General features: G+C 39.3%; 1 protein-coding gene across 1 annotated transcript in view; it reads right to left on the bottom strand.

Moving 5' to 3' along the window:
- GRB14 (growth factor receptor bound protein 14) overlaps positions 1-25,623 on the bottom strand; it is a 63,608-nt gene extending 37,985 nt beyond the window's left edge. Inside the window, 3 exon segments of the mRNA XM_061452094.1 lie at positions 22,996-23,128; positions 24,786-25,041; positions 25,044-25,623. Coding sequence (XP_061308078.1) covers positions 22,996-23,128; positions 24,786-25,041; positions 25,044-25,284 — 630 coding nt within the window. The 5' untranslated portion in view covers positions 25,285-25,623.
- Between the last annotated feature and the right edge of the window lie 870 nt (positions 25,624-26,493).

Raw genomic sequence — 26,493 nt, forward strand, 5'->3', positions numbered from 1 at the left:
GTGAGGTGTCCCTGCCCATGTCAGGGGGCTTGGAACTAGGTGATCTTAAAGTCCTTTCTAACCCAAACCATTCTATGATTCTATATATACTATATATATGCATTCTATATAACTATATATATCTATACTATATATTCTAGATATTTTATATAATTCTATAAACAATAGCAACATTTAGAATGTACTTACCTTATACTGATGAAAAAATATCCAGTTAGACTAACTGGACTTAAAAAGAAGAAGGGTATGGAAAATCATATATGAGGATTCAAAGAATCTGACTTGAAGGAGGAACTTCAGCATTCATTTAAAAAAATAAATAAATAAATAAATAAATAAAATAAAAATTATGAAATAGAAAAGGTACAGAAAATGAAAAATGCTTGTAGTGCACCAGTGCGAAGTATGATAGAAATATGGTAGAAACTAGAAATATGGTAGAAATTTCCATATACTACTCTACGTTCGAAAGAAGCCATGCATGAAGATCGGGGGAGAAATTTAATGCAAAGCCACTAAAATGCACTTCTGTTTTGGGGGCTTTCGTGTACAACAAAGTTAAGGGCAGGGTGTTATCAGCTGCCTCATGTTTGAATAGCTTGTCCTTATTTATGTCAAAGCACAAAGATTATTTAAATGAGGCTTTCTGTATTTAATAGTGCAGTTTGTCCAACATATCCTTTGCTTGTCAGAGATAAATAGAATACTGTGTTCCAGCACAAGAGAAAGCAAATCTGTTACTGCCATGTCCTGGCTGCATTCTATGTTTCCAAAAAGATACCAGCTACAAAAAGAAGTATCTATTGTTTCTACTGGGTTTTCACACTGTGTTGCTGGTTTCTCCATAGATCTCTTGCTAAACTAAGACCAAGTCTCTGAATAACATCATTAAGAGACCAATTAGCTTCTCATTTCTTTTACAGTGACCTAAAATATTTTTTTAAGTTAGAAAACAAATATTTTTTTGTTTCTTGAAACCTTCTTTCAGTATTATAATCTTATGCAAACTTCTGGCTTGAACTACAACACAGCTTCAAAGCGAAGAGTACCTTTGTCACCACCTTTATCACTGATGTATTCCCACAGACGTTATTAGAGGAGGAAAAGAATGTAGATTTCATAAGACCGAACAAATCTTAGGTTTTGAGCTAAAGAAGATACAGTTTGGAAATTTCCCAGAATTTCTGGAGTTGTATAAGGGACATCCAAAGCAAGTACGACAAAGGCTATGTACATTAACCCACTGTAATAGTTGTTTTAGAATGCTGAAGCACTTTGCCAAAAAAAAAAAACAAAATAACCCACTTTGCAGAGTCAGACTACAATATCCCTTCAGCTCAGTACTGTCTTTGGGTATCTGTTTCTAGTCACTGGTGGTACATAACAGCAAGGTTTAACTGCTTCTGACAGAACATTTTATCCCTCAGCACTTTTCAACTTGGTTTTCATTTTGTTCACACAGCATTGCTCCCTCTGGCCTAAGCACAGACTCCAAAGAAAGAGTAAATCCTGCAATAAAGCTAATAAGTCTACTCAAACCATGTAAAAACTTCAACTATACACTGTCACATTATCACAGGTTTGTCAGCAAATTTTGCTGACAAATCCAAACCACTACAGGAACAGAGAAAGACCAGGAGCACCTGGGCATGGAAATCAGGCCCTGAAATTGTTGGAAAAAAATGTAATAGTCATCTAATGCAGGAGACACTCACTAAATCAAGTGAACAAAGTGAACAGAAAAATAATATGAAGTGGATTATACAGTAATAAGGTGTCCTGGGTTCAGCAGTAGCAGTCATTTTTCTGTCTTAGGAGCTGGTGCAGTGCTGTGTTTTTGACTTTCAGCCTGGGAACAACGCTGATAACACCAATGTTTTTAGTTGCTGCTCAGTCATGTTTACTCTGACCAAGGACTTTCTGAGTCTCATGCTCTGCCAGGGAGGAGGGGAAGCCGGGAGGAAGCAGAGACAGGACACCTGACCCAAACTAACCAAAGAGGTATTCCATACCACAGCACATCATGCCCAGGATGTAAAACTGGGGGCAGTTACCTGGAAGGGTGAGATCACTGCTCGGGTCGGGCTGGGTGTCGGTGGGTGGTGAGCAGTTGTATTCTCTTCCCTTGTTGTTTCCCTTATCATTATTATTATTGGTGGTAGCAGCAGTGGTTTGTGTTATACCTTAGTTACTGGACTGCTCATATCTCAACCCATGGGAATTACATTCTTTCTATTCTCCTCCCAATCCCTCCGGGAGCAGGGGGAGGAAGGTGGGGGGGAGTGAACAAGCGGCTGCATGGTTCTGGGTTGCTGACTGCTCTTAAACCACGACATAAGGGGAGAGTAGTCAATTTAGAAATTCAATGTATTTTGACAGTATTTACCTCTGATGATTTGTTCTGAAATGAAAATGAGGCAAGTAAACTGAACATCCTTCAGTCATCCAGGAAAACTGAGAAGTCAGTAGCACATTTTTCAGCTATACACATGCTGTTATACCCTAAATTGAGAGGCCTTCTGAGCTGTCTGGCTTCTGCTTCTCTTCCCCACATATAAGCCATATCCACATCAGCATAAATGCATGTATTTTGTGTTGTGATCATCCTGAAAGTCTTGTCAGGCCTTGAAAGTCTTGACAAACATCAATCCAACAAGTTACAATTAATAGGATCAAAGGGAAAATAACAACATTGAGGGCTTGCATATGCAGCTGATGAATAATTTGATGAGCTAGTTAAGTCTGGTTGTCAAGCTAACAAAATACAAGCAGAGGGCTCCAATTGCTACTCAGTCTAAATACCATCTAATTGCTAACCTCTTGGAGAATGGAATTAACTGGTTCAGAAAAGCAGTCTAAGTGGTCTAAGAAAAAAGCACAATGTTAAGTTAGGGCAAAGGTCAGAGATGGAAATTATACAATGTACAAGAGAAATGAGAGACTGTGAAGAAATCAGACTGCACTGAGGAATAGTGAAAAAAGAGGATTCCACTTAAGAAGTAAAGGAAAAGCATTAATGGTGTCAAGTGAACACTTCCTCCCAGGTCTCAGTCCCTCATAAGAATTTTAGTGGTGCAAGACAGAAAAAGTATCAGCAAAGACAAATAGCAGGAAGTTGTAACAGCAGGGATGTGGAAGGCATGGGTGAGAAAGGAACCAAAGATGTCTCTGCAAGTTAACGTTTTTGATGTCCAAGCATGTGTATTGGTAGATATAGGTCAGCAGTCCAAGACCACCATTAGGATCTGACAGAAAGAGGAGATGAAATATGGTATGAGAAATATTATAAATATGATGAAAGCCTATCAACTCCAGCTCAAGAAGCTGAATATGTATTCTTGGAAGGTTTGACTTGGGAAGTTTGACTTGCCATGCTTTGTACTGCTCCCTAGGCACTATACAGTGTATTATGCACTGTACTGTGCCAGAATAAATCTGCTCTCATTTAACTACTTTAAACTATGAAAAACAGGTTGCCTTGAAATAATGTAAACACAAATAAAGGCTTGAATAAGGAAGAAAACTTCAAAACAGAAACTTTAGGAAGTCACTACCCAGTGTAAGAGACTAAGATGGACTGGAACTAGGGTAAAATTTCCAGCATTAGAATAGAATTACATTGGTTCAGAAGTTTTGATCTGTGGTGGGCTGACCCTGGCTGGATGTCAGGTGCCCACCAAAGCCTCTCTATCACTTCCCTCCTCATCTGAACAGGGGAGAGAAAATGTAACAAAAGGCTCATGGGTCAAATTAAGGACAGAAAGATCACTCAACAACTGCCATCACATGCAAACAAGACTTGACTTGAGGAAATTAGTTTAATTTTATTACCAATCAAAATCACAGTAGGATAATGAGAAAAAAAAAAAAAAAAACAACAAATTGTCAAATCCCTTTGCACCACTACTCCCTTCTTCTCAGGCTTAACTTTACTCCAGATTTCCTCTACCTTCTCCCTGCTCAGTGGTGCAGGAAATCAAGGAACGGGGGTTGTGGTCAGTTCATCACATGCTGTCTCTGGTCCTCCCCAGAGGAAGGACTCCTCACACTCTTTCCCTGCTCCAGAGTAGGGTCCTTCTAAGTTCTCCATGAACTTTACCAATATCAGTCCTTCTGACTGCCTGGATTTTTTCCACAAAGTGCTCCAGTGTGGATCCCTTCCATGGGGTGCAGTCCTTCAGGAACAGGCTGCTCCACTATGGATCACCCATGAGGTCACAAGTCCTGCCAGCAAACCTGCTCCATCACAGGCTCCTCTCTCCATAGAGCCATAGGTCCTTTCAGAAGCCTGCTCCAGCACAGGCTTCCCACAGGGTCACAGCCTCCTTCAGGCATCCCCCTGCTCCAGCATGGGGTCCTCCCCAGACTGCAGGTGAATATCTGCTCCACTATGGACCTACATGGGCTGCAGGTGAGTATCTGCTCCACCATGGAGCTTCAGGGGCTGCAGGTACACAGCCTGCCTCACCATGGTCTGTACCACAGGCTGATGGGGAATCCCTGCTCTTAACACCTAGGCCACCACTTCCTCCCCTCCTCCTTCATTTTGCTTTTGGTGTTTGCAGACCTGCTTCTCTCACATATTATCAATCTTCCCTCCAGCTGCAGTTGCACAGCACACAGCAAGTTTTTTCCCCTCCTTAAATACATTATCCCAGAGGTGCTACATTGCTGATGGGCTTAGCCTTGGGCAGTGGCGAGTCTGTCTTGGAGTTGCTGGTATTGGCCCTATTAGACACAGGGGAAGCTTCTGTCAGCCTCTCACAGAAGCCACCCCTGTAGCCCCCCCGCTACCAAAACCTTGTCATGCAAACACAGTGTATGATAATACAGTCAGAACTTCATTTTTAGGTCCTTAAGGCAGCTGGCTTTTTGTTGGGTCGGTCCTGCCTCTGTTCCTGACCCACAGGCACAAAAAACAAGGAGCAGGGGAGACACAGGGCATGGCCAGTACCCATAGCAACAGCATGAAAATGAGGAGAAAAGCAAGCTTAAATATGAAGCATTGCTTGATGCAAGGTAATGAATTTAATTGGTATTTATTAATGCATCTTCAATTTATCAAAAACAAAATTAATTTTTCAGGTACTTCCTTACATATTGTAGCATGTTGAAAGTAAAACAAAGAAGACATGTAAGTAAGGAAAATTTGATTTTTCACACAGGACTGACACCAACACCTTGCGTACGGTTTGTTGAGTTTCTCCCTTCATATACAGCAATGTAGCATAATCAGTATGGGGTTTACTATCAGCAGAGAAAACTATTCAGCAATAGCTCCTGGTTTACTTCAAGGCTAGATAACACAGTCTGAAGGTCAAGTTCTGACTTCTTGAAGCCTAATTTATTCAAGAGGAGACTAAAGTACTAGAGCTAGAAAATGGCCAAGCACTTTCTTCAACTGATGAAAAAGCTGTTGGTTGGGGTTTTTTTTCCAAAGGATTTCTGCCAACAGAAAAGGATTATGAGCAGAACAGGGCACTAAACACTGCCAATTTCCTTGGTTACTGTGTGAAGAACGTTAGATGTTCAAAGAAGGCAAGAAGAAACTGAAAAAAAAAAAAACATATCAAAGATTTGTTCAAGAACTGAAGACAGAGAGGAGACAGAGTGCAACCTTAATTGTGCCACTAAACCTTGTCAAACTATACAAGGGACAAGTAATGACCAAGTGTATTAAACCATTAAGATTTTTAAAGTCTTTTTAAAAAGCTCTGTGCGCTTATTACTCATCCTCTCTCACATACACATGCATCCCTAGCTACCTTCATGGCAACTATGCAGCATAGCACTACACATTTTAAACTCCAAGCTCATTGACCATTTTCTGTATAATATATTATGTAAAACTGGACTGCTTGTAGAGACTGGAATATTGCAGGATAGAAAAATCCTCCCTCTCCACTCCAGCAGCTGAACTATAAGGTCTCCCACAGTTAGTGCCATTTTGATTTCATTTATATGAAATGTGGGATCATTTTTATACATGATAAAAATGGTAGTAGGTTTTACCAGTTTCATGTTATTCAAAGCAGGAAATGACTGGGGAATGGCATATGACTGCTACACCCCCTGAGGAGGTCCCGTCAATAGGGACAGTCCCTGGACCTAACCAGACCTCTTCCACAATGACAGAAAATGTCAGTCTACCACTCTCCTTCTTCCCTATAATCCAGAAACTGAACTTCTAGCATCTCTTCAGCCTCTACTGTGAGTAGGTAACAATATCTGCAAGTACAGTATGACACATGACTGAATTCTAGGCAGTTCATGAATCCTTTCACAGCTAACAGGAAAGTTGTATGCTTCCTTGAACAAGTATCTGAGATAGATACTTCTAAAACTAGTTTTGAGAAGCTTTAATGAATTATTAAGAGGAAGCAAGAATTAAATATATCCCCAAACCAAATGCCGCTGTCTCAGTACATGTTAGATACACCAACAGTGACAAGACTTTTCCTTGAGCCTCCTTAGCAGCTTGGCCTTCTAGCAATTTTAAACACAAACTTATCTCAAAAACACACTATAAGTCTCCTGAATTCAGCCTGGGTTTCTGCCCATTCCCATATATATTCCTCCTCCACAACCTTCCTCAACTCTTGTTCTGGCTTTACATACCTTTACTGTATGTATCGAACTGCAGATCCAGCAGCAGCATATCCTGATGCTTTATCCTAGTAATCTATGTCTAAGATTTAACCCTATACCTAATTTCCAGTTAGGCCCATCTTACTGATTTACCTGTGGTTATCCCCATTGTCTTCTCTCAGAGCTCCCAGTAAGTCACAAAACATTCCATTAAGAATGAGCCACTACAGTGATTCAAATACTTCACCTTGACAACCACAGGTTTTTTGAACACTGTTCCTAAAGTCTTTAAAGCACACTCAAGTCTATCTCCCACTTAAACCTCTCATTTGTGTTCAAATCATTGCAGGATGTTAGCCTTTTTTTTATTATTATATTATATTATATTATTTATTATTGCATTTCTCTTATTTTTATTCTGTAAAAAAAAGACAAAAAGGGCACAAATCTTGTTTATGCATCTTTAAATGACTGTTTTTAAAACTGTCCTTACAAAGAGATGCTTCATACATGAATGCTTTGTCTGCCTCCAGTTATTTTTTAAAAGGTACCCACTTAATGACACCATTACCATGTCACTTACAGTGCCTTATTTAAAATTCCTGGATTAGCACATTGGCCTTTCATCTCAGGGAACCCAAATGCAAAACTGAAAAATTACTTTCACACTCTTAGCCTTGCAGACAGACATCACTAATTCTCAGTACAATTTGGCTTAAGTGACCATTTTTTCCTCGGGGGAGGGGCGAGTGTTGATTAAAGCAGCGTGTGATTTCAGGCCAGAAAAATAAATGGAATAAAGACGCAAGAGAATCTTGAAATTTGCATGCTTATAAAATTCCTAGACTTGCACAATCTAAATCACAACCTCATTTTCTAATCAATATTTCTTCCATTTAAAAGACACTGTGCAATCTCTTGAAGAATCACTGGAAATTATTCAGCTGCAATACCTACCACCTATGCACACAAGGCTTTTTAACACCATGTAACCTAGTATGCTATAAAGTTCCCAGCTGCTGTGGAAAAAACTACAACCCTAATTGTTTATACACCTTCTGTCCAACATCAGGTGTGTAAGTACTCTTCTATACTTAACATTTAAACACCCACAAGTCTGCCAGACTTGTTATCTTGAATAAATAATTGGTCTTTAACTGACTGTAAAACACTGTTCCGAATCCATTATGACCTTTAGAATCCAATTTTAAAAAAAAACAAACAAACCAAAACCAAAACCAACCAACCAAACAGAAAAATAAAACCACCAAAAAACCCAACACATTTTAGACAAATACACCAAATTATTCACACAAAGCATAAAGAAGACATTTACTCTAACTGTGCTGGATTAATTATATGTCTAGTCTAAACACACTATAAATCTGGTCGTAATAGTACTCAATACTTATAATTCCCCATGTTTATTAAGCAAGTAATTTTTCTGCCTGTGCTAAAAACATGCCTAGAAACTAAATGAGGCCCTATAACTTTAGTTAAAAATGTATTACTTAAGAATAAAACACATCAACTGTGGCAAGTACCTATTTTATACCAGAAAGAAGTATGAAATAACTTTGGACAAGACACATTACATATGTGGAATGAAAATGAGAAAAACATATATTCAAGAAACTGGCAGAACAGCCAGATGAGCACATTGATAATGCATACTTTTACCTTTTGTGAGGGAGGAGAAATACCACAATAAAACAAGACTTCTTACACAATTACCTATCCCATGAATTTAAGAAATAATGACTGGGGATGTTCGATAGCCTAAAGTAGTACTTTATGAGCTAAAGCTTAAGTTTTTCTTGACTATGAAGTGCTAACACAACCTTTTTACATTTCCAGATTCTTCTTGCATTACAAAAAATTGATGTTGCACTACTTTAAGTTAAAGGGGATGTCTAAGGTTCTAATGTCCATGAGAAACAAACCCAAATTTACACATGCACATGTATGCCCAACTGTTACCCCTTACAAACAAGTCTCTTTCTTGCCTGCCTGCCTACCTTCCCTTCCTGCAGTATTCCAGTTTCAGAAATTAGGTTATTGCTACATAAATAACAAAAGCAATTTCCAAATAGAGAGAAGATTCTTACAGGAGGAATTCTGTATGTGTGGATAAAAACATCGCAAGCATAAACAGAACTATTAAGTTTGGCAGTGAGACCTCAGTGAGGACACATTCCTTTGAGAATTTTTGCAACTGTGTGTAACCCAATACCTACCTAAGGCAACATCCTGTGCTGCTTCCTCCTGCTACTGCCATTTGGCTTGCAAAGTGCACAGAGAATGAGAAGTAAAGCCAGTAACTGTTGACAGCTAATTTGATAGTAGTGTGAAAATATTTGTTTTAAAATAGAAGAGAATGCACAGTAGAGGGTCTTACCATGCATTTGTCAAAAGAGAAAAACCCATAAGTTTCCTCGGAGAATGATGCCCATCTCTCAACACCAAAAAGAGAAAATTAATCCATTAAAATACACAGTTCAGTTAAAACTGGGTTTCCCAGCCTTAGGAATGCTAGATTGAGCAAAGTTATACATCTCTCCCCACCCACATAGCACCAAGTACTGCTGTATGCATACGGGAGGACTCCAGCACAACTACACCCTGCAAAAACAAAGACCTTCATTTCTAACATACAAATAATCAAAGAACAGCCGAAATTAAAATAACTATGACAACTGACGATTTGAGACCAGGTGGGTTGTTAGGGGGAGAAACAGAGGAAGGGGAGGGAACCACAGCATTGAGAGAATGAGAACTGAGAGAAAAGAAACATGAACCACAGTTTTTAAAATTGTGAGGACTGTAACACAGATAGGCCAAATTATTAGGATAAAACTGTGTAAGAGTATATCATGCACACATCTAAATCTGAAAGAGAAGTTACTATACCAGAAAAGTAGTATATGATGTTACTTAGTTAGTAGCATAATCTAAGCTGTACCAATCAACCACACTAAAATTGTATGTTCACAGGCTTCCCCTCCAACTCAAACAATGAAGTAATCTAAAAGAATAACATATATCCCAAATCAGTAAGAGCTACATGTTTATACTACTTTAGACCTGCTAGACTTATGCCAATACCATAAAAAGTATGTGCTGTGTCCTGTGAAAATTGTTCATGAGAACCATTTAAAACAGTGAAATTTCGTTTTTCACATTGGTGGTATATTAAAAGCCTCTGAGTAACACAAGAATTTATTAACACTGATTCAGGCAGATTAGGCAGCACTGAATTTTTGAAAAATATCTGCACATTTACAAAATAAATTGAACTAATGAATTACTTAGTTTGTTACAACTAACTTCTTAGAAGTTAATATATCTGCCTTAATCGAGAATTGTATTTCTGTACTTCACTTCCATGTGTATTTTTAACTTCACAGATACCCCCAATGCATAGAGTTACACTAGGCAAGCCTAGTGCACATAGGTGTAATGATTTTGTATTGCTTCCACTTTTTAGTGAGTTAATAAAAAAAGGGAAGATACAGTGGACATGGAGAAACACCATCCAGTGTTACCCTGATTCCCAAAATACATAACGGGCCATCCACTACTAATGGGCTAGCCAGCAGGGGTAAGAAAAAAGTATTTTGTGTTTAAGGCTGATGTAAACCCCATGGAACCAGGCTCCAATAATCCTCCATTAGAAACAGTACCGTAGCCTTCTACAGAGGCATATATTAATATTCTGAAATGTCATTATGACACTTCACATTTAAAACCTACATTAATCTGTAAGCAAAATCAACTTGCACAAGGTACAGAATTATAGTAACAAAAAAGCACAGTGACAAATATTCATTTATATACACATATATATTTATGTATGTTGTGTAAATATGTACCTCACATAATTTATTATACTAGAGAAATTAAAAAATTAAACATATTTATTTAAAACATGATTTACACTAAGCACATGTATTACCAACCCATACTAAAAATCAGAATTATAAGACTGATATAAATGCTGTACCCCTTTCCGCAGAGCTATTGGCATAACTTCAGGCAGTGTTACTCTTCTTGAAGACAAACTCATGTCTGCTCTTCACAACACTCACCATCCTTCAAAGTGATAACATGAAGCAGAACAAAGTAGTTAGCAATGTTTCTTGAAGCCTAACTTCTTAAAACCCAAATATTGTACAGTCAGTGCAAAGAAAAGACTAAGAATGTAGTAAATGACACCCATTCAAAGCCAGTTACAGTAGACACTGGGGTACGACTAACTGGAAATCAACCAATCAAAGAGCTTGAAAACTCATCTTCTCTCCTTGGAAAGGCCAACACTGATATGTCTGGCTATAAAAATAAGCAGAACAATATGCATTTCTATCACTCAGAACCTTGTCTTCACTGTCAAAACAAAAACAAAAAGCAAATGATTAAAGACTGTATTTTAGCACTTGATACTGAGTGGTTACAGTGTTGGGGTTTTTTTCCTGTCTTGTCCCAGCAAACAAAATACTCTTCAGTGCTTCTGATCTTCAGGTTTAAAGAAAGTAGCTGAGCATAAGAACAGATGTATCCATAAAGTTTCATTCTGATTCTTACCTACCTTTATTCAGAGCAGCAGCAAACCCCATCTTTTACTTAAAGTAATACAATTTCTACCCTTGCAGTGCAACAAAGCCCTGAAAATGTGGCAAGTAAAACGTTACAAGTGAATGAAATTTAAGACTGTTTTGTGAACTCAAATTGTTGATAACCCACTTGCATTATTTAGTTTATGTATCAAATACCTGCATAACAAGCCTGGTTTCATTAATGTGGTTCTAAGTAATGTTTTTTTAATTCTTCGGGAAAAAGGGTAGCATTTTGCATTCCTTATACAATAAAGAAAGCTATAATCTTTTTTAAAGGTCTCATAGTGTGCTTTATAGCAGGGAAAGTTTTTACTTTTATGTAGCATGACTAAGCAATAATCCTGTTGTAAACCAAATTGTTAAATAGGTGCTTGACTGTGATATTTGATATTTCTTTTATAACTCTTGAACAAGCAGTTTGCATCAGTTTGCTCACCACCAGTGAAGACTGCAGACATTCTGCTAAAATTATTTATATTAAGTATTCGTAACATCTCAAGCAATAATGTATCAGATATGGAGACTACTGTAGTTTCATAGGAAGTTACTTCATCATGTAGCACACATCTGATGTATATGTCCTAGAACCATTCATTACTGACTTAGCAAATAGAACCACAATCCATGCTAAAATTCAGTAGCTCACATTGATAGCATTTTCCCTCTCAGTCATTAGAGATGAGCACACTCTACAGTAATCCCAAAATGTCTAGGGAAAAAAGTGTTATCTCCAAGAGATAAGAAATGTCAATATACTGGCGAGTTAAAGATAAACAATGTGATTCCATGTAATTTTTCAAGTGGCAAAAACTACATAACAAGTCACTGGCACCAGTAAGACGCTTCAGAATCCATGGACTCAAAGCATCTATTTTCATGCTAAATCACTTTCCTGAAATCCTGAAATCAGTAGGGCGTAGGTAAATTCCGTTGATGAAAAGAACACCAAACACCATAAATAGAAAAAGAACACAGCTCCCTCCTAAAAAAATAAAATTTTACCTGCAGCTCCCAAATAGTAATAAAATACTCCAAAGAAATAGGAAGTAAATACTTTCCTAAACTTTCAAAACCTTTTGTCTTTGACTGAGACACATGGGATGGAAAAAAACTGGTAAGGAACTGATGTCAAGTCACAAAGAGAACTTGTTTGCAGACAGACATTTGAACTTTGTTCAGTCAGTTTTAAAACAAGAGCTTTTAATAAACCCATAAAACCAGTTAAAATACATCAGATATTATCCATTTCGGTGGCTCAATAAAGGTTCAGTTTTAACTTGACTCATTTTACATTGAGTATATAGCAGCAAGAGGTCCATAGCAACTGATCTTCTAAGTTTAAGGTATATTTATCTTTCTCTCTTAAGCTCCAGTCCAAAACTCTAATGACTAATTTGAGAAATCAGAAGAATCAAAATCTATTCTAGAGATGGAGATTAAAGTGTTCATTCGAAATCTTACAGAGTTAACATCCTTTTCTACTAGAGATAGTTATAATAAATGTCAAGTGTTTGCAATTAGGTTTTTACCTTTCAGGCACACAGTTTTTATTTCCTATGGGAACAAGTTCTCAAAATTCTGCAATATAGCTTCAAAATTTTGCTGTAAGAAAACAACTTGTGGTAACAGAGCCTGATCCTGTAGGAATTGTACTCACAGGAATATTAGACATGCATATATTGCAGCACATATAAAAGCATTTAATAGAAATTCAATAAGACTAACACATCACAAAAAGAACCAGCACAGTTCATAGTTTCACTTCTTCCCCTTTGTCGTGGTTTAAACCCAGTCAGGTAACTTGTTCACTCACTTCCCCCCCTTTCTTGCCCTCCCCCTGCTCCCGGAGGGACAGAGAGGAGAATCGAAAAGAATGCAACTCCCACAGGTTGAGATAAGAACAGTTTTAGTAACTAAGGTATAACACAAATCACTACTGCTACCACCAATGATAATAATGATAAAGGAAATAACAAGGGAAGAGAATACAACACCTCAGCACCAGCTGGCCGATAACTCGCCCCCCCTCAGCCCGACCAAGCACCGACAGATACCTCCTCCAACCCTGCAGTCTCCCAGCCCTTCCGGCTAACTCCCAGTTACCTCCTGGGCATGACGTGCTGTGGTATGGAATAGCTCTTTGGTCAGTTTGGGTCAGGTGTCCTGTCTCTGCTTCCTCCTGGCTTCCCCTCCTCCCTGGCAGAGCATGAGGCTCACAAAGTCCTTGGCCAAACCAAAACATCGCTATCAGTTCTGTTCCCGGGCCGAAAGTCAAAACACTGCACTGCACCAGCTACCAAGAAGGAGAAACATGACTGCTACTGCTGAACCCAGGACACCCTTCTAGCCTTCCCATGGATGAGCCAAGTATTCCTAACAATACAGCATATTGGCGCAGTTTAAGGGCAAAGCAAGATAACCCAAAGCAAGGCCCCAGATCCTGCACTGAAAAGTTATCTCCAGATATGCCATTTCATAGTTCTCAAAAGACTGTTGTCCTTTTGCTGGCCAAGAAACATGTACTACATGAACTCTGAACTCCTTTTGAATGTTATCCTTCAATTACCCATGTGTCAGCTTCCTTCTTCTCCCTGGTTATAGCTATGATATAACTGGGTCAAACTGACCCTTAAACATACTTAAAACAAGATTGTTGGACTCAGGGCTTTGAGCAACTTGGTCTAATGGAAGGTATCTCTGCCCATGGCAGGGGGATTGGAACTGGATGACCTTTAAGGTCTTTCCAATCTAAACCAGTCTTTGATTCTGTGATGAATTCATCATTCAGCTGCTCCAAAGACCCGTTAGTTTCAAATATATTAAGTCTTCTGTATGGCTTGGTTGACACAGCAAGTAGATATTGTAATTTTCCATTAAGTCTACTCCTTATGTAAGCTTTCACCAGCTATATCCAAATTGTTAATAATGTTACAAAACTGACATTATCTTTCATACCTACGTGTTTGCCCAATACCTGCTAAAAAACAACAAAGTTACAAACCTCCTACTGGATACTTAACTTTAAAAAAAAAAAAAAAAAAAAGGATTAATGCCTAACCTTCAGTGTTACTTAATAAGGTCATTGTCTCATGAGCAGAAGTACAAGCTACAAAAACTTATAAAAAATAACTCAAGAGGTATCCTTTTCAAAACTCTTTTCAACTGGCTTCTGATCTTAAATAAAGGGGAAAAAATCACAAACAAACCACCAACAACAACCAACCAAACAAAACCCACAGCATAGCCTTTTCATGGCTGCTCTTTAGATCCACGAATGACAAGGATATTATCCTAAGATCATAGTAAGGAGTAGTTATGAAGACACTGGGGAAAAATGGATCTCATTGTTCAGTGAGTTTCCCAGATGAGACAACACACAAATGTACTTTCAAAGCTCCCTGTTCTGAAGTTACGCAAATACAATAAACTGAAATGAGTTTAATAGTAAAGTCAGTAATCAGGGACTAGAGCCTATCATCTACATGACTACATCAGAAGCAAAACAGCTTTCCAGGACAATCTGAAATTGGACAGCTGTTACCTCCTGAACAAGTCAGATGCACAAATACCCTACATTTTGAGGGGGAAAAAAAAATAAAAAAAAAATTTAAAAAAAGGGAAGAAAATCACTTTAAAATATAACCTCATGAGAATAATCAGATATAAATATGAAGGCAACCAGTCAAAAATTACAGATAGGTGAACTAAGTTAAAGTATGAAAATCATGATATGGATAATTTTGGTTTTGCCCTAATAAATAATTATTGTACTAGAGAGAAACTAGGCAGATGCTGCCTGCTTACCAAAATGGAAGAGATTATTCCTAATGCTACAACACACTAACCAGAAGGTCTGATGTTAGAGAAAAGCCTAATAATGAAAATCACAGGAGCCTGGACAAAATCTTCTGTCTCACCAGATTATTCATCTTCCCTCCAATGATAATGGAAGGGTTCACATTGCAGGAACAATGGCAAAAACCTGAGCACTACTCTTTAACACAGGTCTATATTTTGCAGTACCAAAGAGCATGATGCAGGTTTCCATCCTTTTCCTTTCAATTCTCCTCACAAACCTATGGGATCTTAAAGCCTTGTTATGCACACTCCTTGCAAAGCTTTTCAGATGCCTATTTTCACCATCAGTAGGTTCAAGCCTGATTGAAAAGCACTCTGATAACAAAGTTTTATTGAGCTTTAAGAAAACCCTCATATTGAGGGCTTTCCCCTCACTACATAGCAGCAAATTCTTGCAAATTTTCAACCTGTTTCTCAACAGTTGATACCATTTCTGTGCCATTAATTATCAAGTGCCTGCAGCTGTTCATAAACTCCAAATCTTAATGTAATCAGTAACAGGAGTTATCATAACATAACTAAAATAAAAAGGCTATTTATAGCCTAAGAATGCAGTCATTGAAAAATCCAATTCTGCTCAAAAAGCAATCTACTGCATCTTGTTTTGTTGTGCATATAATATCCAGTTAAGAAGCAAAGAGATAGACACATGGGTAAGCCGTATATACATGCATACCAGAAATAGGCAGGAACAATCCATCTGTACCCTAATTAGAAGCACAGGCACACCTCTAAGATAACCAATATACATTTATCTCTTGAGACTTCAGTACTAAATATCAAGTACACTATTAGGCTAAAATATGAGTTGATTTGCTGCAGATGAATGCTCTGTGACTGAAACAGGAGAAAAGAAAGTTCACACTCTTACTGGAGCAGAGGTCTAATTTCTTTTCCCTCCTACAACTGCCCTTGTTGAAAAAAATTCTTTGGCCTGATTAGCCTTTTTTTCTTTTTTATCTTCCCATTTGAGGTGGCTCCCATAAGGACTCTAACATGTGAGACATGCTTAAGTACACCATCTTGAAGGTTTCTCTTTATCTTCATTCCCAAATTAAAGACAGTCATACAGAAACGTGTGAATTTCCTCAGAAGTAACAGCTTTAAACATGATGAAGACAAACAAGAACATGGCCAATGATCTCCCACTTACCATTGCAAGATTTCACCACTTTCATCCCATCACAGAAATAGTCAGCTGCTAGAAAAGTTTAGAAATCCCCAACTGGAAGCTGTATCAGTGATAACGTCAATCTCAAATAAATGATACAAATTATGAATGCTGCTCAACACTATTCTGATTAACCTAGACATGTCCCTGGAAGCCAGATGGGAAAGTTTATCTATTTGGATCAAAAGACAGTTCAGACAGTGGTCAGTAAAAGAAGATTGCAATAGTGTTCTGTTGTTACAATACTGATGTCTCGCATCCCACACTTATCACAGTATCACTTACTGACAATGCCACCAATGAGAAGCCACCTGAAAATAGATCCGTCAATAAAATATTTATTTAATCGTACATCTGTCTATGGCAGATATGGAGCTGCTACAAATTACCTTAAATTCTCAGTTATCCAGTCTAATCCTAAATAAATGCACCCATTCCTGAGAAAAACTATAAATAAAACCAGTGCTAGTATCTATCACATCTAATTCCCTTCTGAAAATCATAAGGATTCAAGCTTCATTCATCAGAATTTCATCTTTTAAAGCCAAGCTCAATATAAGTGAATTATCAAAAGTGACTCAGCAACATTAGAGCAGAAGTTCCCTGCAGTTTCAGCTGGCTTTAACTGTAAAACCTCTTCATAATCAAAGAAATTGAGACTGATTTTACCATTTTCTGCTCTAGCCACCTGATAATTACAGAATGCTAGAGAGGTGTCACAGGGCCAAAATACTAGGTAGTCAACTCAGAATTCAAGACATTAATGTTAAAGAATTGCTTTTGGGAGAATCAAAGTTTTCAAATTTACAGACATTTTCTACACAAAGAATTAGATCTACTGCAAGGTACCAGAGGGTTCTTGTTCAAAATATAACTTCCAAATGGCACAGAAGAGGCAGTTTCCTGTTTTGAGAAAACAGTCCTAACAAAAAAGATAAACTTCAGTTTTGATTTTCAGGCTGCTGAAACCAAAACCAATCAAAATCAAAAGCATGATTAAAATCATCCCAATTTTTAAAACACTGGCAAAACATCTACCAGAATCTTTGACAGTACTGATGATTTTTTTTTAATCTTTTGTAGCTTTTGTAAAAATTTAAGCCTAACATTTTCCTGATGTGAATAAAACAACAAGCTTGCAGAGGCAATATCGCAGTAACCAGAAAAGTTAAAGTAAAATTGGTTTTGTGCTCATTTGAAAGGAAAAAAAAAATGTGCTATTTTTGTTAAATTAGAATGTTTAGAGTCTTTGCTGGAGTTGTTTTAGGACAGTAACAAAGTACAAGACTTATGCGTAATATTGAGGGTTGATGTGAAGTTTGACAGAAAGCAATTTCTTGCCTCTGTAAGAAAGATACACCAATGAATGAACCAATGTAAAGAAGATAAAGTAAGATATAGAAAGAAAAATAAAAGTCACAAACAGGTGATTAATCTGAAATTTCCCCGGGCTGATGTATCAGATAGCTTGTGCTAGTCCACTTCAGAATAAACAAGGGGATATTCCTTATTGCTAAACTGAAAAACTGTTCAACTGCCTCCGGATTTTTACCTATATAGGTCTGTGACTTTCTGCCACAGTGTTAACGCAACTGGACAAAGCACAAAGTTACATGCATTCAAACAGCAACTTTTAATAGGGGTCTAACTGTTTTTAATCTGCTGTAATAGCAATATATCTTTCCTGGGAGGGTAGGTTGAGACATTTAAATGAAGAACAGGGGACAGAAACTGGAGCAGAAGACCACCAGGTGAGACACCACAAAAAGGAGTCCAACAGAATCAAGTCTTTATATTAGAGATTTCATGTAAAAACCTTGAGTTCGTTAAGTTGGTTCTGTACAGGATATATTTTTCTGTTCATCTGTAAACTGGCTGGAAAGACCTTTTCCTTCCTCCTTTCAAACTCTAAGGTTTTTTTTGTGTGTGTGTAATTTAGAGAAAGACATGGGAGAAACATATATATGCTTAGAAACTGGAAGGAAGAAATACTAAGAACTGATAAAAGAGGATATGTGCAATGCTGTCCAACCTGGAAAGAATCTATCAAGAAACTGACAGACTGGAATTACAGAGTAAATTTAATTAATGGATCTTTGGTTAGAAAATATATTTCAGCCCATGGAAATTGCTTGAAAATGTGTGAATTATTACATTTAAATAAAAAAAATCTTTTTGCATTAAAAGTCAAGAGAAAACTGGTATTTCGGAAAAAAAAAAAAAAAACACCCTGTCATAAAAACATCTAAGTACCAGATACTTAACCATTTATGCCTGCTAATAGTGTAAGAATGAGGTTTCAAGTGGGTACACTAGAAGACCCTGAACTATAGCTGTAGAAGAAAATAAATGGCACTCCAACTGCAACAGTCAATGCTAAATATTATTCATACACTTAGAATAGCACACATTTAAAGAAACATCTGTTCTTTGTCATAAAGTTGCTTTCAGTTCTTCTTTGCCAAAGAGCTTTAGCTGAAAATCTTTGTTAATGCAAAAAAGTGAAGTGACATTCCACTACAGTCAAATATGTATTTGAGATCTCTTTATACAATAGATTTCCTGGAAAGAACACTGTGGGAGTATATTTGGATTCTAAATGATAAAAATATCTACTTGTTTAGAACATCAAGAACGACAAAAAAGGCAAGATAAAATTCCTAAGATTTGAGTGTTCTTCACCTTGAGATTTACTTGAGTTTTATTTTTGCACTTCTAATTTAATTTAAAGACACAAGGCACTAATTACCTTGAACTACTTTTGTGATGAAACACTTTCTGGCTTATCCTTGATCAGGGCAAGAACTATCACTCCAGTGCAAATGATTCAGGTTTTGATTTTAGAAAGACTTCAAAACTAAGCCTTCATAAAACTATAGTAACCTCTTTTTAGTTCATTTGATCAAAGAAAACCAAAAGCATACTAAAGAACAGAACATGTTTACTTACAGTTAATATTTTTTCCCTACCAGTATCCATTTTGATCATAATTAGGGACAAAAGTACAAAGTCTATTATATTTTAAGTGTCTTGTCACTTCTGGGAGAACACAGACTCTGAGACACAATTAGATATTTCACATAAGTTCACAAACTCCTAGTAACAGCATACGACCAATTCCTCCATAGCCAACATTTCCTACATGCACCTAGTTGATCATGCTGGGCAGAACATCAGCAAAAAGCTGGGATTTTGGTCTTTTCAAATAAAAGTCTTGCACCCTGAAGCACAAAATGCAGTTTACCTGAACATATACAAATATAATATAATTCATGCCCAAAGCACCCAAGTACCTCCTACATTTCTTCCAAGGATACTAAACTTGATGATTTCTTACAGAATGGATTACACAATCCACAAAGTAATCTTGCCATCCATATGTTCAGTTTCAGGTTTCATCTCTACATCATTCCCTTGAGGATGAGGACATTAAATACATAATCCCACTCCAACTTGTGAAACATCTCAAAGTTCCACCTTCCCAAACATGGGTGTGATATCATAACATCAGTTCCATAGGGTCAACTCCAGGAAATGCTCCACTGAGAACAGCTCATAGGATGCAGAAGCCTGCAGTTCTCAGCACCTCAGTGTGGGCCTGTTCTTCCTATTCTCCCAGCTTCTAAACCTTCCTCTAGGATAATAAAATTTGTCACTATACTGACTCTATACTTTTACTCCTTATTTTGATCTCCACCATTCCCCCTCTTTTTAATTTAAAAGAGAACAAAACAGTCAAGGTCGCCTCTCAAGGTTTGTTCTAATTACTCTCACCATGTCATGATTATGAGTCTGTGGGGATATAACACAAAACTCTTTCAAAACTGCAGGAAGGAAAAGATGATGGACAGCTGTGCTGATGAGGCAGACCAAATAATATTCAGACACACAGATGTCCTCCTTCCCAAGCGCAGAGGCAACTCACTATTCTCCTACATGGCTTTTACCAATTTGCTTTTATAAACTTATTTCCAGTAAGTTGACCCCACAAACAAACATGCTGTTCAAGAAGCGTGTTCCATGTTTTGAGAGGCTTATGATAAAAGATCATCAGAATATGGAAAGAACTTCAGCTTAGAAAAACAAGAATTCAAAATAATGCTAATTATTTATTCAGAAGAGAAAAGATTTCAGATGTCATAGGTGTTATGAATAAGAGAATAGATATTTGTGACAACTTCTTTTTTCCTGGGAAATAGAAAATCTTTTCTGGAGAGAAAAACAAGACAGAAGAGGCATAACTTCTTTTTTTCTTTTAGAAAAGCCTATTTTGATAATAGTTACCTATTAGATATAAGTAGAAATTCACTCTGTAATTTTTCTTCATTATGCCTGAAAATAAATACACGGCAGAAACTAAATAAGAAAGAAAGCAATCTAAAAGAAGAATCACTGAAAAAACATGTAGATCATCAGAGAGGCAATAGAAAAAAATCTGGCAGCTGCCAACAATATTAAGATTTTTTTAAAAGTGCTTAAATGTAGCTGGTTTCTCTTAGGAGTTCAGAAACTATCAAACTGTAACAGTAATATTCATGACCTTGGGGGCTGCATACAATGAAATTTTTGTGTATGGATTAAGTATTTGCAGACAGAGTTGTTACAAAGTTGGCAAAATACAAACATGGGGTGGAAATATGATATTTCCAAGCACAACCTCCACAACTGTGGGAAGTCAAAGCCACAGCCAGTTCACTTCTCCTCTTTGCACACCCCTCTCCTTTTCAAACCTAAGTAATTTTATAAATATATTAGAAGACTTCAACCTGAATCAAAGATAAAAGTTTAACTCAACAGTTGCCATTTGGCCTCAGCCTTTAATAACTTTAAATGAAGAACTTAAGAACAGTCATGCTGAGTCTGACAAAAGGTCTTCTTAGCCCAGTATTATTTATCCTTCAGTGGCCATAAACAGATACCTTGGTGAAAGGCTTTTTGACAGAAAACATCGTCCTGTTAAAATGCCTCCTTTAAATAAAAGGAAGATTCCTCTTAGTTCTTCTGGTAACTGGAAAATGTATCAGGCCCTTCGTATTATTTTAGCACCGCTATTACTTTAGCTCACTTCTGTCAGTAAACGAGCTGTTCTTGATCCTACTTTTACTAGAGAGAACACTACATTCTTAAATGGAAAACCAACAGAAATGGAAGGACTATGAGCAGAAATTGTCACAAAATGTATGACAAGCATCTTTACGAAGAAACAGACATGAAATCAGCAAAGCTATGAACTCTAGCTTCTGAGAGACTGAAGCTAACACTTGGCTGGCTTAACTGCTCAAGCCAGTCAGTAAAGTTAACCATGACAGGCCACAAAAGCAGATAGTTGACCTTTGTGTGTTAAACCTTGCTTGGGAAATCTACTAACCAGTTGCAAGCACAAAAGTTACTACAGTAAGTGCAACTTAGGCCAGCAACATGCGTAATTTAAAGTAATACTTTAATGTGGCTTCTAGTCCTTATGTTCAGAAAGATGTTACCAGTACAGTGTTTTTCCTGCCTCTACAGTCAATGCTTCTACCTTGCCCAAGCACAAAACTATCACAATTTTAGCCACTGCTTCAGCAATGTTTAGATACACACTGACCAGAAATGCTTCAGATTAGTTTTACTATTGTAAGAAAGAACTAAAAGCAATAAAAGTACTCCAGAAGAACACTACAGCTATTTTTAGAGAACATACAAAATATGGCAAGATAGAATCAGTTTCCCAGACACATACATGTTTTTCACTGGAGAAGCAGGGATAAGGTTCCTCCTTAAGGTGCCAGCCAGGACTTTGCCAATAAAGTGCTCTGGCAGGCGCACAGAAACAGCCATGACTGGTCAGCTTCAGAAAAGTTAATACAACTACAAGAAACTTCAACTTCCAGACAATTTCTTCATGCAAATCTAAAAACTGAATAACCAACAGCAGTGTAAGTTCGTACACCTCCAATATCACCCCTAAAACTGTTAAGACAGGGTCTTGCAGACCACTGAGAATGTGAAGGAGGTGGTACCCTTAATCCTACAGTTGTTCCTTGTCAGAACTCCTTCCAGGCTCAAGAAAAGAAAACAGAATGTAAGCTTTTAGAGTGAAAGAGACCTTCAACACCAGTAATTTCCATTAATTGGAAATTTCCTCTTTAATCTCTACCCCTGCTCAGGATAACTTTTAAATTGTGTGTGAATAGAACTAAGACAAAGCACTGCCAGGTCTGTCTGCCCACTGAGAACTTCCCTTGGTTTACACTTTAAGGAAATTTATGGAAATACAGTAAGATCAGTTGTAGACAAATAAACACATCTGCATATAAAATATATGCCATGTACACAGCATTTGCTCCTTCCCCATCAATTTTGGTTTTATTCAATTATCCTACCAAAATTAGACCTCCAGACAAAAGAAGCTGCTCAATGGCTGTTAAATTTCTCTGTGCTATAGCACTGATGACAGTAATTGGAGGTTGGGAGGAAGGGAAGAAAGACATTAACTTCTCGTTTAAGGACATAAAGTACTGCCTGCCTGCCCCTGCTTCCGCTTTACCCGAAAAATTTTCACAGTCACATGTAGGCTCTGTGAAAGAACAGTCACATCTAGAGTCACAGGTTCCAAAACCTCATTTTCTACAATCATCAGTGACCTACAGAGAAAATTTCACCAAATTACAGAAATATAGAACACCTTTATTAGAAAAATAACTTAATAGGTAACTGAGCTTTTTCCTCAAGCTTTCATGAAACCAACCTATAATTTGTCAAATAATAATTTAGAAATCTTACCTGCTTTTTTCTTGAAGTTTCCTTGGACAACAGTCTGGCTGACAAAACTGATGCAAATGGAGAGCAGCAGAGCTCAGGAAAAGGGTTTGGAATTGATGAGATCTCCAAAATATTGTCATCTTTCTGTTTTCTCCTAGTTCAGCAAAATACATAATATCAAACATAACAAATTGTTACACTTCGATACAAATGTATCAAATTGTAGCAACTGCTGTTGAAATTGCAGTATCCAACCACAACGCATGAAATACTAGGGCATTAATACCACAATGCTTCCTGGTTGCAGCAATTAGCTTCTTTATGCAGTTATTTTATTTAATCAGTAGGCTGAATCTATTAACATACAGTGCTTAACACTACTTGAAAGCAATCCAAGTATACAGCTCTGAATATAAAGTTGTTTGAATATGTTTAAGTCTTTGCAGAGCAGGAGCACAGTTATATTTGTATTGGCTCCTAAGGACATTAGTAAATATTTTGTTGTCCCTGTGTTCATGCCATTCCCTATGTACACATATTACAACAGTGGATGCACGTAACTTCTCAGTAATACTTCTTGAGTACATCACAACTGTATTTTAAACCGATGGAAACTTTTTTTTTCATCAGGAGTCAAAGTGACTGACAAGGCAAAATACTGCAAAGCAATACACTCCTTCCTGTTTTCAATTACTTTTGTATTTGTATCTCCATAGCTCTGTCACAAAATAAATGTCTCAGCAGTTGCTGACTCCTTAAATCTGATTGTGTCTGAAGCATCACCAAGCAGCATTTGCAAGAGTAGTGAAGATAATCACTCCTGTACTTGCTGAAGAGCTCAGTTATGCACTGATTTAAAGTATCACCTTAATAACGTGGCTGTTTAGATGGCTGTGTACGTTACAGTGCATGGTTTTCTCACAGAAAATACTCAACAGCACTTTGTCTACTTGCTTTCATTTGGACAGCAGCACCCAGTCTGCCTACATATTTTCTATATGTGTGAGTTGATGACTCCAAGCTTTGCTACCTTATTGTTATCATTCCAGATTTCACATACTAATTGGTACAATGTGGGAAAACCCATGAGAGTAAGGTAATGATGCAGAATGAAGACACTTTACTTTCTGGAAATCCTCACTGAATATTCACTTAAAGTGCTATCTAGCATTAAGGAGTGAAAAATCCCATATGCAGTATTTTAAGATTCGGCAAACTTCAGTCTACCAAAACTGATCAAACGCTTCATGAAAAGCCTAGCTCACAGTTTCCCTTACTAAGAATAGAGACCAGTGCCTTTAAGAACAGCCTCAGAGGTAGCAAACGGTGCACTTCGCTGACAGCAATTACAGCGGCATCGCTAACGGTGAAGCCGTTTATCTCACGAATATTGTAAGACAAGACACTGCAAAGAGAAAGTAAAGGCTCGGTTCGGTGTGAAAGGCAGGCTCGCCAACATCGTCTCTTTTCACCTCAAACTGGGAAATCTCTAAAAAGAAGATAAGGGGGGGGGGGGGGGGGGGAGTGGGAGTGCGGACGCCACGCAGCTGCAGCGCAGGGAAGTGTCTGCAGGGCCGGGAAACAACTTTGGAGTTCCAGGGAGACGCGTGCCGGTCCCGGGCCAGGCCGCCCCGCTCCTGTGCTTGGCCCCCTCCCCACACCGCCGCTACCAAGCCGCGGGGCACCCGCACCCTCAGGCTCCTCCGGCACCGCTCCCGCCCGCAGGGCGCCGGCCAGCCCCTAGACGGCGACAGGCGGGCCCTCGAGGGAGCAGGCAGGGCCGGCGGTGCCCGCCCGGCGTCCGGCCTTACCTGTCAGGGGGCGAGGGCGGCGGGTCCCCCCCGGGGGATCGGGGGAGCAGGCAGGGGGAGCCCACTGCGCCGTGGGGGCCGCCGCCCTCGGGTTCCGCCACCGTCCCTGAGGCGCGCGGCACACCGGGCAGCGGGGCGGCCATCGGCGCCGGCGACGTCCTGGCTGGGCGGCCGCCCGCGCGGGAGGCACGTCGGCGAGCGGCCCCGGCGCTGCCGGGCGTGTCGGGCGGAGGCTGCTCTCCGCTCCCGCTGCGAAGGGGGGAGGTGGCGGGGAGCGAGGGGAAGCGCCGCCCGGGCGGAGAACGGCACCGAACGCCTTCCCCGGCACACGTGCGCGGGCGGGGGCGGGCGGCCGCCGGCACCACGCTGTGGCGGGCGGGGGCCGAGCCGTGCCCTTTCGGCTGCCGCCGCCGCGCCGGGGCGGGAGGTGCCTTGCGCTCCGCTCCCTGGCCGCACAGCGGGGCGGGCCCCGGCAGGTGCGCGGCTCCCCCTCCCTCATCCCGGGACTCGAGGACGCGGTGTCACCCGACCCGTTCGGAGCGTCGAGCCTGGCCTGACAGAGCGCCAGGGCGGCCGAGGTCGGGGAGCGCTGCCCCTTGACTGCTCAGGAGTTGGCTTGGGCCTGGCCGGTAACCTTCTGCCGGGCTGGGCCGGCCCCTGGCGCACGGGCGCGCATCGGGGCCCGGACGCGCACTGCCTGAGGGGCCTGGCGCTTGTTTAAGCGCCTGACAAATCATTAATGAAGCTACCCCATCCTTCTGTGAGGTCGGGGATTTATGGTTATGCCTTAGAGAAATAAGGAATGAACAAGGCCGGAGGACAGACCCATACGTTTGTGCCGAACAAGCAGCTCTCGGCGGGAGGCTGGGTTCCCAGTCGGGCCCAGCGATCGCGTTCAGCCTCAGCTCCAATGAGAGAGGAAAGTGGTTTGCCGTTGTGCCTTGGGCTCCTTCACAGCAGCCTGCACCGCTGAAGAAGCCAGCTCCTGTCCTTCTTTATGTACACAGAATCCTACGTAGCAATTCCGTGGCCACCCTTATGGGCATTCTTGCCATTGAAAAATAAAATTACCCCCTCACTGGATGGAGAATAGTTTGATAGCACCAAACAGAGTGGGTAAAAGTGTGTAAATCAGCCAGTTTGTTAGAAAGTCAAACAGTTAAAGTCCAGCCTCTGGCAAAAACAGCTGAAGGTAGACGCCTTCTGATTGTACTTTAGCGTGCTCAGGGCCAATAGCTGTGAAGTCAGACTGGTGAAAATACGTGGGATGTGTGCTTTGATGTTTTCCTGAAGCCACCGAAGAAATAGTGACACACATGCCAAAATTTCAATTCTGAAAAAATATTTTTCTGATTCAGAAACAATACAGTTTTCATTTTGGCTGAGTCACAGATGATTTTGCAGGACGCTTATTTTCACTGAAATGAAGGATTCCTTCTCTGAACAGCTCATTCTCTGTTACACTGGCAGCAGCAATGCAAGCTCAAGTTGATTAACAATTCTTACATACAGAGACTGGCAAACATCTGGGATATTACATTGTCAGATGATTGATTGGATTTGCTCACTGTTTGTGAACAGCTATGATTTTACACAACTGCACAGATCAGACCACTATTTTTTGACCAATTGATTCACTGTCATAAACGTGGCATGTCAAACCTCGCTGTCTTCAAAAGAATGGAAGGAAGGAGAGCTGGTCTGGGTG

Source organism: Pezoporus flaviventris, unplaced genomic scaffold, assembly GCF_033815535.1.
Source record: "Pezoporus flaviventris isolate CSIRO_AGI_PZ_B2104156 unplaced genomic scaffold, CSIRO_AGI_Pfla_v1 ptg000001l, whole genome shotgun sequence".
Classification (NCBI taxonomy): Eukaryota; Metazoa; Chordata; class Aves; order Psittaciformes; family Psittacidae; genus Pezoporus; species Pezoporus flaviventris.